Here is an 18,854-nt window from a genome sequence, read left to right as displayed (position 1 = left end):
TATTCCTGTGGCTTGATTAAAAAAAATATTGACTTTAAGAAAACAGGTCTCAAGCTATTTTATGGAAATACTATTTAAAAAATAAAACCCAATGCAAACTGATATTTTAAAAAATGATTTTATCATAATATATTTCAAGTACACCTTCACTTACAGTCAGACTCCAGAACACCAGAATTAAGCCATGGCATATATGATACTTAAAGTCCATAAAGCTCTGAGGCCCAGCAATATTCTTAAGAGCCTTCTGAATCTAATTGAAAATGACATGATATTTATCTAGTGAATTTTCTTCTATCCTGATTCACTGAAAATGGTAAAAACATCAGTTTGATCTTTATTTATCAACCTATTCAGCTCATCAAAATATGCTAGTCCTTCCTTTCTAGATAAAGAGAAATTACTCTCCAATGTATGGAAGGTTGCATTTAACAAAACTGACTTTAAAAAGACTTACTTTTATTTGCTCTCCCCTGTTGGGTCTATAGATTGGAGAGGTCATCAGGAAGGGCTCAAAGAACGACTTTTTTCTTCACTACATCTTCATAGAGAATGCCTTTGAACTCCCCACTGGAGCTGGATTACAGTTGCAAATATCTTCATCTGGAGTCACTGCTCCTGGAATCAAGGCTGGAGTGAAACTGGAAGTAGCCAATGTAAGATTCTGTTTGCCTTTTGATTTCTTAGGTTATTATTTTCTTCCAGAGTGGGTATCTTGTCAAAACACATTTTAAAATGTGTTTTCAGTTCAAGACAAAATGCATCATCAGTGTAATCATCTTATTATTTTTTATGAAAAACTTTAAGCTTCCACCAGAATGCACCACCTCACTAGCTCCAGTAGGGGTATGGCCACAAGACAAGAACTCAGTTCTCTCAATAAATGAGTACTCCTATCATCTTTTTAAACTGATTTTGCCTGTTAACTCAGGTACTTTCTAGTTCTGGGTAGTGTAGTCCAACTCTAGAGAACTGAGAACTTGCTTTCCTTCTTCCAAACAAATCCCAGTAATGTTTCCAAAGGTGTGAGTTATCCAGGAAGTGTTTGCCTGGAGGTGAGAAAGGTGGTTGATCTGACTGACAGGGGACTGAAGTATTTAATGAATCTGAATGGGTTGTTTTCTGACTTATAGATGCAGGCTGAACTGGTGGCAAAACCCTCCGTGTCTGTGGAGTTTGTGACAAATATGGGCATCATCATTCCAGACTTCGCTAGGAGCGGGGTCCAGATGAACACCAACTTCTTCCACGAGTCAGGCCTGGAGGCTCGTGTTGCCCTAAAAGCTGGGCAGCTGAAGTTTATCATTCCTTCCCCAAAGAGACCAGTCAAGCTGTTAAGTGGAAGGTAATTCTTTCAGCCAAGTCTGCCTAGCCAGTTTGAAAGAGAGAACAGAGAATGTATCTGCAGGATTTCGCTAGGCTAAACAGTTGATTGAGATCATTCAGGTCCTGAGGAAGTGGGAGAGAAATAGAGAGGAGAGATTCCGGGTTACCTATTTTAATTCTCGCCTACACTTACTACATAACTACATAATTACCTTTCTTCTACTTTCCACATTTTACTAAATTGTCCTTTATCTTTCTGCTTTGAGACTTATTAAGACCTACTGCTTAATTAGTTTTTATTAACTTGTGATTTTTTGTTATCTATTTGTTTTGAGAATGAAGAAACAATAGCTCCGGAGAGATCATCTTTGGGAAATGAATTATTTTTCACCCCAAAAATTACCTAAGAACATATTGATTTGAGGTAGCTAGCTCAGTAGGTAAAGCATGAAACTCCTAACCTCGTGATAATGGGATACAGACTCTTATGGAGAGTTCCATTTTAAGTGGTACCCTCAACCATTGATTTACCTTAGTTTTCATATTTTAGATACATTCATGTGTTCATTCAAAAATAATATTTAATTGGCCAGCCACAGTGGTTCACGCCTGTAATCCCAGCACTTTGGGAGCCCCAGGTGGATGGATCGCTTGAGCCCAGGTGTTCAGAGAGCAGCCTGGGCAACATGGCAAAACCCCATCTCTACAAAACAAAAAATAACAAAATTAGCTAGACATGGTGGCACATGCCTGTAGTTCCAGCTACTCAGAAGACTGAGATGGGAGGATCGATTGAGCCCAGGAGTTCAAGCCTTCAGTGAACCATGCTTGCACCACTGCACTCCAGCTTGGGTGACAGAGCAAGACCCTGTCTCACAGAAGCCAAATATAGCATATTTAATTGCTTAATATGTGCCATATATGTTGAGTGAGACATGCAAGGTCCCTGACCTTTGAATGCTTACATTTTATAAAGGAGACACACAATAAAGCAAGCAGTAATCATAGAGTAAGGGCTAAGTTATAGAAAGTATTAGAATACCATGAAATTTTATATCATGTAACCTGTGCTAGTCAGGGAATGCATTCTGAAGCAAGTGTACTTGACCTGATAACTGAGGATTGTGTCAGAGTCATTTAGACAAAGGAGAAAGGAGTGAGTGTTCCAGGCAAAAGGAAAAGCAGGTAATGGCCTGAAGGTAAAGGAATATGGTTCAAGGAACTGGAAGAAGTGCTTAAGGTGCTCAGGGAACGTAAGTGAGAGATGACAGGGAGAGGTAGGCAGGGGTGAGACCATCCCCAACCATGGAAGCCATCCTAAGGAGTCTGGACTCTTTTGAAGGCACAGGAGTTGAAGAGGGGAGCAGAAATAAGATAGGGGTGGTGTTTTAGAAGAAATACTCTGACTCCAGTGTGGAAAATGGGTGGGAAGGAGGCACAGCTGGACACGAAGAGACCATTGGGCATCTCTTACGATCCTGTGTGGCTAAGAGCTGATAATGGTCTGCAATGGAGGAAAGCCAGGGATAGAAAGGAGTAAGCAGATTCTAGAACTTTCTAAGAGGCAGAATCATAAGTACTGGGTGATTAATTGGGTATGGGGACAGGGAAAAAGAAAGAAGAAAAGAGGAAGGAGGCGCCCTCCACATAAATAAGAACTATAGCGGGAGAGCTTCTGGTTTCAAGGAAGGTGACAAATTCAGTTTTGGATGTGCTGCATTTGATGTCCTATGAAACAACCAGTTTAGAAATCTAGTGGCAAATAGACCTGTGGATCTGAGCCCAGTAAAGAGGCTTGGGTTCCACATATGGATTTGGGAATCATTAGTATACAGAGGTTGTTGTGGTTAAACAGCAACTGGTGTAGAGTGAGACATGAGAGATGAGGAGAGAAATATGGAGAAGACGAACATGTAAAGGAAGAAGAGGAATAACCAGCAATGAGTTAGAAGAAGTGACCAGAGAAGCAGAAGGAGAACCAAAGCCACAAAAGGTCGCAGAAGCCAAAGAGCAGCCATGGGGGAGATCACCCCATGGGTAGGCAAAAGTTGGCATTAGGACTCCAGCACATCAGCAAAGCTTGGTCTTATGGCACCCCCAACTTGGAGGAGCAATACTTGTAGGAAAATGTGCTATTTCAAAGAAAGCATCCTTAGAAAAAAACAGGCCAATGTTGAACTTTATTACATATACTAAGTTTTTAAGGACACACTTGGAAGGAAGGTGCCATCATCTCTTCAGATGTGAGAGGCTCCAGGGTCTTAGTCTGGTCATGAGTGTGCAACTCTACTGAAGGCTTCTGGGAGGACAAGGAAGATAAAATCTAAATATGCCCATTGGATGTAGGAGCAAGGAGGGCATTAGAGACATTGATGAAAGCATTTTCAGAAGATGGAATGAGCAATCAGAACACAGTTTAGTGCAGCACATCGGGAGGAAGTGGAGACTGCAAAGGCAGACAACTGTTGATGGTGAGGAAGACAAGAGAAAGCAAGAAAAGAAAGAAAGGAGCGTAGGTGAGGGGCACAGGGGAAGAGACTTGAGTGTGCTTAATGCAGGTGGAAAGAAGCAGTAGAGAGTAGGGGATTTCATATGAAAGAGACAGTTTCTCTTGCCCTGCATCATAGGAAGGAAGGGGCACACTGAAGTTCAGCCCCAGTGAACTTAACATCTCTGAGCCTCTGCTTCTGTAAAATGAGAACCATAAGCCTACTATTGTGGGGATTACAGGAAACAGATGGAAAGAACTCAGCCAGAAGCTCCAGAGTCACTCTCATGTCTTGTCATATTGATGTTCTAATATTAGTTGTTTCCCAGTAAATCAAACAGAGATAGGTGTGGACTGAGGGAAGACAAGGATAAGGGGGTATTTACACCCTGAGAATTTGTGATGTTCATTTTGATTCATGACTTGGCAATAACTCAGGTATTTTTGTTCTTCACCAGCAACACGTTACATTTGGTCTCTACCACCAAAACAGAGGTGATCCCACCTCTCATCGAGAACAGGCAGTCCTTGTCAGTTTGCAAGCAGCTCTTTACTGGCCTGAATTACTGCACCTCAAGCGCTTACACCAACGCCAGTTCCACAGACTCCGCCCCCTACTATCCGCTGACCGGGGACACCAGGTTAGAGATGCTCAGTGCCTGGCCCAGCATTTTCTCACCTTCTACATCATGGCCACCTAGCATGGCACAGGAAAAAAATGCTCTGTGTTGTAAGCCCCTGTCACTAGCCTTCTGGGTTTGCACCATCTTTGGGTATTTAAAGCAGGGTCCTCTGGCCAACACGTTGGGTGTCCCCTTTTGCTTCCTTGTATACAGGACAGGATCACAGCACAGATCCCAATTTGCTCCTAATTCAGTGTCCATATTTCTGAGCCTCCAGACCCATTGCTATGAACTTCCTGGAGCCCATCAATGAGGCTGAAGCCTTCACCATACTTAGGTGGCTCCCTGTCTTCAGCCCCCAAGTTCCAGTGCTTGTTCTCAGCTTTGCTGAAACAACCAGCCAACTCCTGCTCTGCTTGTCCAAAGTCTTGGGAATCCTGGTGTCTGCCCTTGCCTTGGGTTCTTGTAGGACTGAGGGATCAAAAAGATCATCTTAGTTAAGGGCAAGAGACAATGTTAAAATAGGGACCATAATTTTGTTGCATTTGAGGCTGAATTGTTTTGGGGACATTATCTCCATCCTTGAAAGCTCTAACATTATGCACTGTCTTCATTGTAACATCTTCAGATTAGAGCTGGAACTGAGGCCTACAGGAGAGGTTGAGCAGTATTCTGTCAGTGCAACCTATGAGCTCCAGAGAGAGGACGGAGCCTTGGTGGACACCCTGAAGTTTGTAACTCAAGCAGAAGGTGAGTATTCAAAACACAGCTGCTTCATCTCTGCTCGCAGTCTCAGGTTCAGAATTCATGAGGAGAACACATGTAATTTAACCTATTTAACAAATATTAACTGAGTACCCAATAAGTGGCAGTCCTATTTTAAGACCTGGGGCTAGAACAGTGAATAATGGAGTCTCTGCCTTCATGGAAGTTACAGTGAACAACCAAACAAGTTAATATTTGGAGTGTCAGATCAGTACTGGGGAGGAAAACAGAGCATAGACTGGTCTAGGGAAGGCTAGGAGTAAGAGGGAGGAAGAAGGGCAGGGAAAGCAGTGCATTTGGAATAATAAGGGAAAGTCTCCCTGGTAAAGTGAGTATAAGGAGACCTAACAGAGATAAGGAGAGAAGCAGTGTAGTAAGACTGTTACAGGCAGAGGGACCAGCAGGTGCAAAGTCCCTGAGGCTGACATATTGCTGCCATGTTTCAAGGAAAGGAAGGAAGCCAGTATGGCTGGAGCAGAAAGACCAGGGAGAAAAGAGGTAGAAGATGAGGACAGAGAGATACGGAGAGGTGAAGGAAGGGTGACCTCATAGGCCATGGTAAGAACTTTGGCTTCTTCCTATGAATTAAATGAAAGCCACTGGGGAGTCCTCATGATTTGATTTATGTTTATGTTGAGAAAAGACTATGGGGAGACAAGGGCAGAGAAACTACTGTGTAGGTTATCACAATAATCCAGGCAGGAATCAGTGCTGTTTTGGATTAGGGCAATGGTAGAGGAGATATGAGAAGGGGTTGGATTCTGGCCATATTTCGAAGATTAGGCTGACAAGATTTGCTGATACAGTGGATGTTGAGTGTCAGAGGAAAAGGGGAATGAGGACAAACCTAAGGTTTTTGGCCTGGGCAACTGGAAAACAGAGCTTCCATTTATTGAGATGGAAAGGGCTACTGGAGGAGCAGGTTTTAGGGAATGGGGCAAATTTAGGTGTTCTCTTTGGAAAAATTTTTATATAGGGATAGCGTATCACAAAATTAAAGTAGGAAGAAAATCCCATGAGAGAAAGCACTGGGGGAGCAGGGCATGCTGGGGAAATCGTGTTTGGTAAACATTGTTTTACAAAGGATATAAAATGGACGAGCCTATGGATCCAAGGATGCCTGGGAAGCTTGTTACAAAGAAAGGGGGAGTCGGGCAGACAGAGCCCAGGGCAAGGGCAGCAAGGAACCAGGAAAGGCATCTTGGATGGAAAGTAATATAGGGATGTCGTGTCTTCCTGGCCCAGAAGGACTGTGAGCCTTTGCTGTTCCACAAACAAGCTAAGTGCTCCCCATTTCAGGGCCTTTGTATTCCTGGCCCTCTGCCTGGAATGTGCTCCTCCCAGAACTCAGCATAGCTCCAACCTCTCTTCATTCTGATCTCTGCCCACATGTGCCCTTATCAGAGAGAACTTCTCTGACCACCAAGTATGAAATAACACTTCTTCTATCCCTTTCTTTTATCCTTGTATCCAGTTTTACTCTTCTTCATAACATTCATTACCATCTGACATGAGCAAGTTACTTGTTTATTGCCTGTACACCTCCCCCACTAGAAGGCAAGCCCCATGAAAGCAAAGACTCCCCAGTGCCAAGAACAGTGTCCAGCACATAATAGGCTCATAATAGGCGATCCATAAAGACTTGCATAGATGAATACCACTGAGTTTAAAATTTTCAGTAAAATCCTGAATTGTGTTTTTGTTTAAGTACATTAATTCCTTGGAGTTTCTCTACCTTTTCCTCTCTTTCCTTCCAAAACATAGCTTCCTACCATACATCTCTTGATTCTCTTATATGCTTGCCCAGGTGTGAAGCAGACTGAGGCTACCATGGCATTCAAATGTAATCGGCAGAGTATGACCTTGTCCAGTGAAGTCCAAATTCCGGATTTTGATGTTGACCTCGGAACAATCCTCAGAGTTAATGATGAATCTGCTGAGGGCAGAAAGTCTTACAGACTCACCCTGGACATGCAGAACAAGAAAATTACTGAGGTCACCCTCATGGGCCACCTAAGGTAAGGAAGGCTGAGAGTCATCTGACCTGCACTGCAGGCCTGGGTGGTTCTTTTCATTATTCCTCTTCTACTTTATACCTGACCAAGCCATGTTCACCCCAGTCTACAATCAGAGTGGCAGATAGAGCCCTTAACATTTTCTTTTTTTTTTTTTTTTTTGAGACGGAGTCTCACTCTGTCACCAGGCTGGAGTGCAGTGGCACAATCTCGGCTCACTGCAACCTCTGCCTCCTGAGTTCAAGTGATTCTCCTGCCTCAGCCTCCCAAGGAGCTGGAACTACAGGTGTGTGCCACCACACCCAGCTAATTTTTGTATTTTTAGTGTAGACTGGGTTTCACCATATTGGCCAGGATGGTCTCGATCTCCTGATCTCGTGATCCACCTGCCTTGGGCTCCCAAAGTGCTGGAATTACAGGCATGAGCCACTGTGCCCGGCCAAGCCCTCAACATTTTAAGCCTCTGTGCATGTCCAGTTGGATTTTCCTACCATTTATCAGGCACTTACTATTCATGTATCAAGCACAGTGCTGAGTGCTTTAAAGAAAGTATCTCAGTCCTCACAATAAACTGCAAGATCAGTGTGAGTCTACCTGTTTCATGGATAAGGAAATGGTAGCTCAGAGGGTTTAAATCATTTGGCCAAAGTCATAGAGCTAGTAAATAGCAGAACGGGATTCAGTTTTCAAAAAGCTTCTCTTTCTCCTAAACCTGCTTGCAAAGTCCTTAATTTGTGCTGAATGTTGGCTTCAGAAGTTAATGAGTTTGATCTGTGACCATTTCTCTGAACCATCCTTGTATCTGGTTTTGATCACCGCAAGTGGAACTTCTGTTTAATCCTGCATATCTCCTTTGAAAGGACAAAATCACTGGTGCCAACTGATTTTCTTTACCATAGTTTTGACACAAAGGAAGAAGGAAAAATCAAAGGTGTTATTTCCATACCCCGTTTGCAAGCAGAAGCCAGAAGTGAGATCCTCACCCACTGGTCACCTGCCAAACTGCTCCTCCAAATGGACTCATCTGCTACAGCTTATGGCTCCACAGTTTCCAAGAGGGTGGCGTGGCGTTACGGTACGTGTCTCTTCCCCTGTGTGAGCACTTCCAAAGTAATGCAGCTGTTGAGACCTGTGGTTACAGGCTGACCTAGTACCACTCACAACTCTTTCCTATGTATTTTCAGATGAAGAGAAGATTGAATTTGAATGGAACACAGGCACCAATGTAGATACCAAAAAAATGACTTCCAATTTCCCTGTGGATCTCTCTGAGTATCCTAGGAGCTTACATATGTATGCTGATAGACTCCTGGATCACAGAGTCCCTCAAACAGACATGACTTTCCGGCACATGGGTTCCAGATTAATAGTTGTAAGTATGAGTCTGCCAGTCAATAAATACATGGGTATAAGTGCTAATTACATCCTCAACTCTGAGCTAGGTGCAGGAAGGTATCCAAAGATGTATAAGGCATGCTTCCTGCCCCCCAGGGAATTCTTGGGAAGAAAAAAAACTTTCACACATGTGTAGTTATCCAGTTACACAAAGCTGAATATGATACATATCAAGGAGATGCTACTAAGCAGAACAGTTCTTTGCCTGGTGGTATCAAAGGAAGCTTCAGGACACTAGCTAGGAGGCTGACTATGTTAGACATTCCTTTTATAAATATGGGCAGTGATCAGTGACTGTCAATGAAGATTCATAATTTTCTGTTACGTATTTTTAACATTCAGTGCATTGTCCTGCTAAATAATTAACTTGTCAAATCTGGATTTGTGCCTAATGTTCATTGCTCTTTGAGGCTCATCCATGCCCATTACCTTAAAAATCTCCTATCATTTTGTAGGCAATGAACTCTTGGCTTCAGAAGGCATCTGGGAGTCTTCCTTATACCCAGACTTTGCAAGACCACCTCAATAGCCTGAAGGAGTTGAACCTCCAGAACATGGGATTGCCAGACTTCCACATCCCAGAAAACCTCTTCTTAAAAAGGTAAAAGAAGAAACTGGCAAAGCTTCTTGAACCATGCAAAGTAAATGAAAGATTTTACATAGTATGATTTAGACATTTTTTGAATTTAAATTTTTAAGGGAAATAATTTAAGCATTTTAAGGAGATTAATAACTGTAGTGCAAACACTGTGGCATTTTTGCATTAGTAAACATGAGAATGCCAACCCTGTCAGGAAGAATCTAAGAAAGTAATTGGAGGATTCTGGTACTTTCATCCTAAGATATTTTATCAATACAACCTGAATTGGAAGGTAATTCAGCTTTCTTCCATTATAAGCAAATTCTCCCTCTGACTGTGAAGAATTCAGAATGGCTAGAGGCATTATTGACTACATGCTTACTGTTAAGTTACAGAGAGTCAGAACAGCCATTGAGCACTAAATGGAGGCAGCATTCTGAGAAAATACTTTAACCCAGGCTTACTGAATTCCACACCTATGTTCTTTCCACAAATCAAGTTGCCTCAATTCAGTTTAGCAAATTTGTATCAAGTATCCCCTATGTGAAAAATGCTAGACTAGGTACAGTGAGAAGATAGAAATTGGATAAGATATAGTCCTTTCTCTCAGAAAGATACCATGTAGACACCAACAAATGACAAATAATTAATTACATAAGCAAAATTATGACATGCTCTTTGAGAAAGGTGCAAGGGACTATGTAACTGTAAGAATGAGGCAAATTGGCTATGACTTAGGTGGGATGGTAATGATAATGAGTGGCTCTTAGAAGAGCTTTGTAAGGATTTGAGTGTTTGATAGGTGGAGGTAAGAGCAAAGGAGTCCAGGCATAGGAGTAGCACAAGGAAAAGTGCAGAGTGGCTTCGGGAATGAGGCAGGAACAATATTGCTGTGAAGGTCAGAGGCAGAGAACTTTCAATGACTGATGTCTGACTGTGGGGATGTTGTCTTTGTTGTTAATTTCAGCGATGGCCGGGTCAAATATATTTTGAACAAGAACAGTTTGAAAGTTGAGATTCCTTTGCCTTTTGGTGGCAAATCCTCCAGAGATCTAAAGATGTTAGAGACTGTTAGGACACCAGCCCTCCACTTCAAGTCTGTGGATTTCCATCTGCCATCTCGGGAGTTTCAAGTCCCTACTTTTACCATTCCCAAGTTGTATCAACTGCAGGTGCCTCTCCTGGGTGTTCTAGACCTGTCCACAAATGTCTACAGCAACTTGTACAACTGGTCCACCTCCTACACTGGTGGCAACACCAGCACAGACCATTTCAGCCTTCGGGCTCGTTACCACATCAAGGCTGACTCTGTGGTTGACCTGCTTTCCTACAATGTGCAAGGTGAGTTATGCTCAGGTAAAGGATGCACAGGGCTAGTTCATGGCAGGCTCTAAGAGGAGAGCCTCCTCCAGGGAGGAAAGGACTTTGGCTTTCTAGCAGATAATCTTCCTTGCTACTTGGAAGTCTTTTAAATCTTTTATTTTATTCAACAAATAGAAATATTTATTAAACATATCACATGTATTAAATATTCTAGTAGGCAGTAACAGAAAGTAGACAGATAAGCCAGCAATTACAATTCAGTGTAAGAGGTGCTAAGATAGAGTGTAGTATATAAGTATAAGGTAGAGTAGAAGCACTCAGCAAGGGAACCTAAACAAAGCCTGTGGTGGTCAGGCAAGGCTTCCTGGAGGAGTGCCTTTTGCTATCAGATTTTATGTTTGCATTACAGGTAGAGGAGTCTATTGCACAACTGGCCCAGAAAAATGGGACTTTATTATTGAAAGACTTTCACATAGAGATTTCTCTGGAAATGTATTGTTTAATTTAACTAATGTCTTTTCATTTTTATGTTAGGATCGGGAGAGGCAACATATGACCACAAGAGTACGTTCACACTATCATGTGATGGATCTCTACGCCACAAATTTCTAGATTCGAATATCAAATTCAGTCATGTAGAAAAACTTGGAAACAACCCAGTCTCAAAAGGTTTACTAATATTCGATGCATCTAGTTCCTGGGGACCACAGATGTCTGCTTCAGTTCATTTGGACTCAAAAAAGGAACAGCATTTGTTTGTCAAAGAAGTCAAGATTGATGGGCAGTTCAGAGTCTCTTCATTCTATGCTAAAGGCACATATGGCCTGTCTTGTCAGAGGGATCCTAATACTGGCCGGCTCAACGGAGAGTCCAACCTGAGATTTAACTCCTCCTACCTCCAAGGCACCAACCAGATAACAGGAAAATATGAAGATGGAACCCTCTCCCTGATCTCCACCTCTGATCTGCAAAGTGGCATCATTAAAAATACTGCTTCTCTGAAGTACGAGAACTACGAGCTGACTTTAAAATCTGACACCAATGGGAAGTATAAGAACTTTGCCACTTCTAACAAGATGGATATGACCTTCTCTAAGCAAAATGCACTGCTGCGTTCCGAATATCAGGCCGATTACGAGTCATTGAGGTTCTTCAGCCTACTTTCTGGATCACTAAATTCTCATGGTCTTGAGTTAAATGCTGACATTTTGGGCACTGACAAAATTAACAGTGGTGCTCACAAGGCAACACTAAGGATTGGCCAAGACGGAGTATCTACCAGTGCAACGACCAACTTGAAGTACAGTCCCCTGGTGCTGGAGAACGAGCTGAATGCAGAGCTTGGCCTCTCTGGGGCGTCTATGAAATTAACAACAAATGGCCGCTTCAGGGAACACAATGCAAAATTCAGTCTAGATGGGAAAGCCGCCCTCACAGAGCTATCACTGGGAAGTGCTTATCAGGCCATGATTCTGGGTGTTGACAGCAAAAACGTTTTCAACTTCAAGATCAGTCGAGAAGGACTTAAGCTCTCAAATGACATGATGGGCTCATATGCTGAAATGAAATTTGACCACACAAACAGTCTGAACATTGCAGGCTTATCACTGGACTTCTCCTCAAAACTTGACAACATTTACAGCTCTGACAAGTTTTATAAGCAAACTTTTAATTTACAGCTACAGCCCTATTCTCTGGTAACGACTTTAAACAATGACCTGAAATACAATGCTCTGGATCTGACCAACAATGGGAAACTACGGCTAGAGCCCCTGAAGCTGCATGTGGCTGGTAATCTAAAAGGAGCCTACCAAAATAATGAAATAAAACACATCTATACCATCTCTTCTGCTGCCTTATCAGCAAGCTACAAAGCAGACACTGTTGCTAAGGTTCAGGGTGTGGAGTTTAGCCATCGGCTCAACACAGACATCGCTGGGCTGGCTTCAGCCATTGACATTAGCACAAACTATAATTCAGACTCATTGCATTTCAGCAATGTCTTCCATTCTGTAATGGCTCCATTTACCATGACCATTGATACACATACAAATGGCAACGGGAAACTTGCTCTCTGGGGAGAACATACTGGGCAGCTGTATAGCAAATTCCTGTTGAAAGCAGAACCTCTGGCATTTACTTTCTCTCATGATTACAAAGGCTCCACGAGTCATCATCTCATGTCTAGGAAAAGCATCAGTACATCTCTTGAACACAAAGTCAGTGCCCTACTTACTCCAGCTGAGCAGACAGGCACCTGGAAACTCAAGACCCAATTTAACAACAATGAATACAGCCAGGACTTAGATGCTTACAACACTAAAGACAAAATTGGTGTGGAGCTTAGTGGACGAGCACTGGCTGACCTCACTCTACTAGACTACCCAATTGAAGTGCCACTTTTACTCAGTGAGCCCGTCAATGTCATTGATGCTTTAGAGATGAGAGATGCTGTTGAGAAACCCCAAGAATTTACAATTGTTGCTTTTGTAAAGTATGATAAAAACCAAGAAGTTCACACCATTAACCTCCCATTTTTTGAGACCTTGCAAGAATATTTTGAGAGGAATCAACGAACTATTATAGTTGTACTGGAAAACATGCAGAGACACCTGAAGCGCATCAATATTGATCAATTTGTAAGAAAATACAGAGCAGCCCTGGGAAAACTCCCACAGAAAGCTAATGATTATCTGAATTCATTCAATTGGGAGAGACAAGTTTCACGTGCCAAGGAGAAACTGACTGCTCTTACAAAAAAGTATAGAATTACAGAAAATGATATACAAATTGCATTAGATGATGCCAAAATCAACTTTAATGAAAAACTATCTCAACTTCAGACATATATGATACAATTTGATCAGTATATTAAAGATAATTATGATTTACATGATTTGAAAATAGCTATTGCTAATATTATTGATCAAATCATTGAAAAATTAAAAAGTCTTGATGAGCACTATCATATCCGTGTAAATTTAGTAAAAACAATCCATGATCTACATGTGTTTATTGAAAATATAGATTTTAACAAAATTGGAAGTAGTACTGCATCCTGGATTCAAAATGTGGATACTAAGTACCAAATCAGAATCCAGATACAAGAAAAACTGCAGCATCTTAAGAGACACATACAGAATATAGACATCCAGCACCTAGCTGGAAAGTTAAAACAACAGGTTGAGGCTATTGATGTTCGAGTGCTTTTAGATCAATTAGGAACTACAATTTCATTTGAAAGAATAAATGATGTTCTTGAGCATGTCAAACACTTTGTTATAAATCTTATTGGGGATTTTGAAGTAGCTGAGAAAATCAATGCCTTCAGAGCCAAAGTCCATGAGTTAATTGAGAGGTATGAAGTAGACCAACAAATCCAGGTTTTAATGGATAAATTAGTAGAGTTGGCCCACCAATACAAGTTGAAGGAGACTATTCAGAAGCTAAGCAATGTCCTACAACAAGTTAAGATAAAAGATTACTTTGAGAAATTGGTTGGATTTATTGATGATGCTGTCAAGCAACTTGATGAATTATCTTTTAAAACATTCATTGAAGATGTAAACAAATTCCTTGACATGTTGATAAAGAAATTAAAGTCATTTGATTACCATCAGTTTGTAGATGAAACAAATAACAAAATTCATGAGCTGACTCAGAGACTCAATGGTGAAATTCAGGCTCTGGAACTACCACAAAAAGCTGAAGCATTAAAACTGTTTTTAGAGGAAACCAAGGCCACAGTCGCAGTGTATCTGGAAAGCCTACAGAACACCAAAATAACCTTAATCATCGATTGGTTACAGGATGCTTTAAATTCAGCATCTTTGGCTCACATGAAGGCCAAATTCCGAGAGACCCTAGAAGATACACGAGACCGAATATATCAAATGGACATTGAGAAGGAACTTCAACGATACCTGTCTCTGGTAGGCCAGGTTTATAGCACACTTGTCACTTACATTTCTGATTGGTGGACTCTTGCTGCTAAGAACCTTACTGACTTTGCAGAGCAGTATTCTATCCAAGATTGGGCTAAACATGTGAAAGCATTGGTAGAGCAAGGGTTCACTGTTCCTGAAATTAAGACCATCCTTGGGACCATGCCTGCCTTCGAAGTCAGTCTTCAGGCTCTTCAGAAAGCTACCTTCCAGACACCTGATTTCATAGTCCCCCTAACAGATTTGAGGATTCCATCAGTTCAGATAAACTTCAAAGAGTTAAAAGATATAAAAATCCCATCCAGGTTTTCCACACCAGAATTTACCATCCTTAACACCTTCCACATTCCTTCCTTTACAATTGACTTTGTAGAAATAAAAGTAAAGATCATCAGAACCATTGACCAGATGCTGAACAGTGAGCTGCAGTGGCCCATTCCAGAAGTATATCTCAGGGATCTGAAGGTGGAGGACATTCCTCTAGCGAGAATCACCCTGCCAGACTTCCATTTACCAGAAATCGCAATTCCAGAATTTGTAATCCCAAATCTCAACCTTAATGATTTTCAAGTTCCTGACCTTCACATACCAGAATTCCAGCTTCCCCACATCTCACACCCAATTGAAGTACCTACTTTTGGCAAGCTATATAGTATTTTGAAAATCCAGTCTCCTCTTTTCACATTAGATGCGAATGCTGACATAGGGAATGGAACCACTTCAGCAAACGAAGCAGGTATTGCAGCTTCCATCACTGCCAAAGGAGAGTCCAAATTAGAAGTTCTCAATTTTGATTTTCAAGCAAATGCACAACTCTCAAACCCTAAGATTAATCCGCTGGCTCTGAAGGAGTTCGTGAAGTTCTCCAGCAAGTACCTGAGAACAGAGCATGGGAGTGAAATGCTGTTTTTTGGAAATGCTGTTGAGGGAAAATCAAACACAGTGGCAAGTTTACACACGGAAAAAAATATACTGGAGCTTAGTAATGGAGTGATTGTCAAGATAAACAATCAGCTTACCCTGGATAGCAACACTAAGTACTTCCACAAATTGAACATCCCCAAACTGGACTTCTCTAGTCAGGCTGACCTGCGCAATGAGATCAAGACACTGTTGGAAGCTGGCCACATAGCATGGACTTCTTCTGGAAAAGGGTCATGGAAATGGGCCTGCCCCAGATTCTCAGATGAGGGAACACATGAATCACAAATTAGTTTCACCATAGAAGGACCCCTCACTTCCTTTGGACTGTCCAATAAGATCAATAGCAAGCACCTAAGAGTAAACCAAAACTTGGTTTATGAATCTGGCTCCCTCAACTTTTCTAAACTTGAAATTCAATCACAAGTTGATTCCCAGCATGTGGGCCGCAGTGTTCTAACTGCTAAAGGCACGGCACTTTTTGGAGAAGGGAAGGCAGAGTTTACTGGGAGGCATGATGCTCATTTAAATGGAAAGGTTATTGGAACTTTGAAAAATTCTCTTTTCTTTTCAGCCCAGCCATTTGAGATCACGACATCCACAAACAATGAAGGGAATTTGAAAGTTAGTTTTCCATTAAGGTTAACAGGGAAGATAGACTTCCTGAATAACTATGCACTGTTTCTGAGTCCCAGTGCCCAGCAAGCAAGTTGGCAAGTAAGTACTAGGTTCAATCAGTATAAGTACAACCAAAATTTCTCTGCTGGAAACAACCAGAACATTATGGAGGCCCACGTAGGAATAAATGGAGAAGCAAATCTGGATTTCTTAAGCATTCCTTTAACAATTCCTGAAATGCCTCTGCCTTACACAACAATCACAACTCCTCCACTGAAAGATTTCTCTCTATGGGAAAAAACAGGCTTGAAGGAATTCTTGAAAACAACAAAGCAATCATTTGATTTAAGTGTAAAAGCTCAGTATAAGAAAAACAAACACAGGCATTCCATCACAAATCCTTTGGCTGTGCTTTATGAGTTTACCAGTCAGAACATCAAATCCTTTGACAAGCATTTTGAAAAAGCCAGAAACAATGCATTAGATTTTGTCACCAAATCCTATAATGATGCAAAAATTAAGTTTGATAAGTACAAAGCTGAAAAATCTCATGACGAGCTCCCCAGGACCTTTCAAATTCCTGGATACACTGTTCCAGTTGTCAATGTTGAAGTGTCTCCATTCACTGTAGAGATGTTGGCATTTGGCTATGTGATTCCAAAAGCAGTCAGCATGCCTAGTTTTACCATCCTAGGTTCTGACATCCGTGTGCCTTCATACACATTAATCCTCCCATCCTTAGAACTGCCAGTCCTTCAGTCCCTAGAAATCTCAAGCTTTCTCTTCCAGATTTCAAGGAATTGTGTACCATAAGCCATATTTTTATTCCTGCCATGGGCAATATTACCTTTGATTTCTCCTTTAAATCAAGTGTCATCTCACTGAATACCAATGCTGAAGTTTTTAACCAATCAGATATTGTTGCTCATCTCCTTTCTTCGTCTTCATCTGTCATTGACGCACTGCAGTACAAATTAGAGGGCACCACAAGATTGACGAGAAAAAGGGGATTGAAGTTAGCCACAGCTCTGTCTCTGAGCAACAAATTTGTGGAGGGTAGTCATAACAGTACTGTGAGCTTAACCAAGAAAAATATGGAAGCGTCAGTGGCAACAACTGCAAAAGTCCAAATTCCAATTTTGAGAATTAATTTCAAGCAAGAACTTAATGGAAATACCAAGTCAAAACCTACCGTCTCTTCCTCCATGGAATTTAAGTATGATTTCAATTCTTCAATGCTGTACTCTACCGCTAAAGGGGCAGTTGACCATAAGCTCATCTTGGAAAGCCTCACCTCTTACTTTTCCATTGAGTCATCTACCAAAGGAGATGTCAAGGGTTCGGTTCTTTCACGGGATTATTCAGGAACTATTGCCAGTGAGGCCAACACTTACTTGAATTCCAAAAGCACACGGTCTTCAGTGAAGCTGCAGGGCACTTCCAAAATTGATGATATCTGGAACCTTGAAGTAAATGAAAATTTTGCTGGAGAAGCCACTCTCCAACGCATATATTCCCTCTGGGAGCACAGTATGAAAAACCACTTAAAGCTAGAGGGCCTCTTTTTCACAAATGGAGAACATACAAGCAAAGCCACCCTGGAACTCTCTCCATGGGAAATGTCAGCTTTTGTTCAGGTCCATGCAAGTCAGCCCAATTCCTTCCTTGATATCCTCCACCTTGGCCAGGAAGTGGCCCTGAACACTAACACTAAGAACCAGAAGATCAGATGGAAAAATGAAGTCCGGGTTCATTCTGGGTCTTTCCAGAACCATGTTGAGCTTTCCAATGACCAAGAAAAGGCACACCTTGACATTGCAGGATCTTTAGAAGGACACCTAAGATTCCTCAAAAATATCATCCTACCAGTCTATGGCAAGAGCTTATGGGACTTCCTAAAGCTGGATGTAACCACCAGCATTGGTAGGAGGCAGCATCTTCGTGTTTCAACTGCCTTTGTGTACACCAAAAACCCCAATGGCTATTCATTCTCCATCCCTGTAAAAGTTTTGGCTGATGAATTCATTATTCCTGGACTGAAACTAAATGATCTAAATTCAGTTCTTGTCATGCCTACATTCCATGTCCCATTTACAGATCTTCAGGTTCCATCCTACAAACTTGACTTCAGAGAAATAAAAATCTATAAGAAGCTGAGAACTTCATCATTTGCCCTCAATCTACCAGCACTCCCTGAGGTAAAATTCCCTGAAGTTGATGTGTTAACAAAATATTCTCAACCAGAAGACTCCTTGATTCCCTTTTTTGAGATAACCGTGCCTGAATCTCAGTTAACTGTGTCCCAGTTCACACTTCCAAAAAGTGTTTCAGTTGGCAGTGCTGTTTTGGATCTAAATGCGGTAGCCAACAAGATCGCAGACTTTGAGTTGCCCACCATCATCATGCCTGAGCAGACTATTGAGATTCCCTCCATTAAGTTCTCTGTACCTGCTGGAATTTTCATTCCTTCCTTTCAAGCACTGACTGCACACTTTGAGGTAGACTCTCCCCTGTACAATGCCACTTGGAGTGCCAGTTTGAAAAACAAAGCAGATCATGTCGAAACAGTCCTGGATTCCACGTGCAGCTCAACCATACAGTTCCTGGAATATAAACTAAATGGTAAGAAATATCCTGCCTCCTCTTCTAGATACTGTATATTTTCAATGAGAGTTATGAGTAAATAATTATGTATTTAGTTGTGAGTAGATGTACAATTACTCAATATCACAAAATTTTAAGTAAGAAAGGAGATACATGTGTACCCTACATGTAAAAACTAAACTGTAGAAAATCTAGTGCCATTCAAGACAAACAGCTTTAAAGAAAATGAATTTTTATGTAATTATTTTAGGA

At 41.5% G+C, this 18,854-nt stretch overlaps 1 protein-coding gene across 1 annotated transcript in view; it reads left to right on the top strand.

Moving 5' to 3' along the window:
• APOB (apolipoprotein B) overlaps positions 1-18,854 on the top strand; it is a 43,416-nt gene that overhangs the window by 21,027 nt on the left and 3,535 nt on the right. The window contains 11 exon segments of the mRNA XM_033176393.1: positions 489-656; positions 1,134-1,345; positions 4,273-4,455; positions 5,066-5,187; positions 7,010-7,220; positions 8,117-8,292; positions 8,402-8,589; positions 9,068-9,213; positions 10,160-10,533; positions 11,050-16,752; positions 16,755-18,620. Coding sequence (XP_033032284.1) covers positions 489-656; positions 1,134-1,345; positions 4,273-4,455; positions 5,066-5,187; positions 7,010-7,220; positions 8,117-8,292; positions 8,402-8,589; positions 9,068-9,213; positions 10,160-10,533; positions 11,050-16,752; positions 16,755-18,620 — 9,349 coding nt within the window.

The sequence above is a fragment of the Trachypithecus francoisi genome, unplaced genomic scaffold (assembly GCF_009764315.1).
Source record: "Trachypithecus francoisi isolate TF-2019V2 unplaced genomic scaffold, Tfra_2.0 Lachesis_group17, whole genome shotgun sequence".
NCBI classification, from domain to species: domain Eukaryota; kingdom Metazoa; phylum Chordata; class Mammalia; order Primates; family Cercopithecidae; genus Trachypithecus; species Trachypithecus francoisi.
This window is presented reverse-complemented; position numbering and strand designations above follow the sequence as displayed.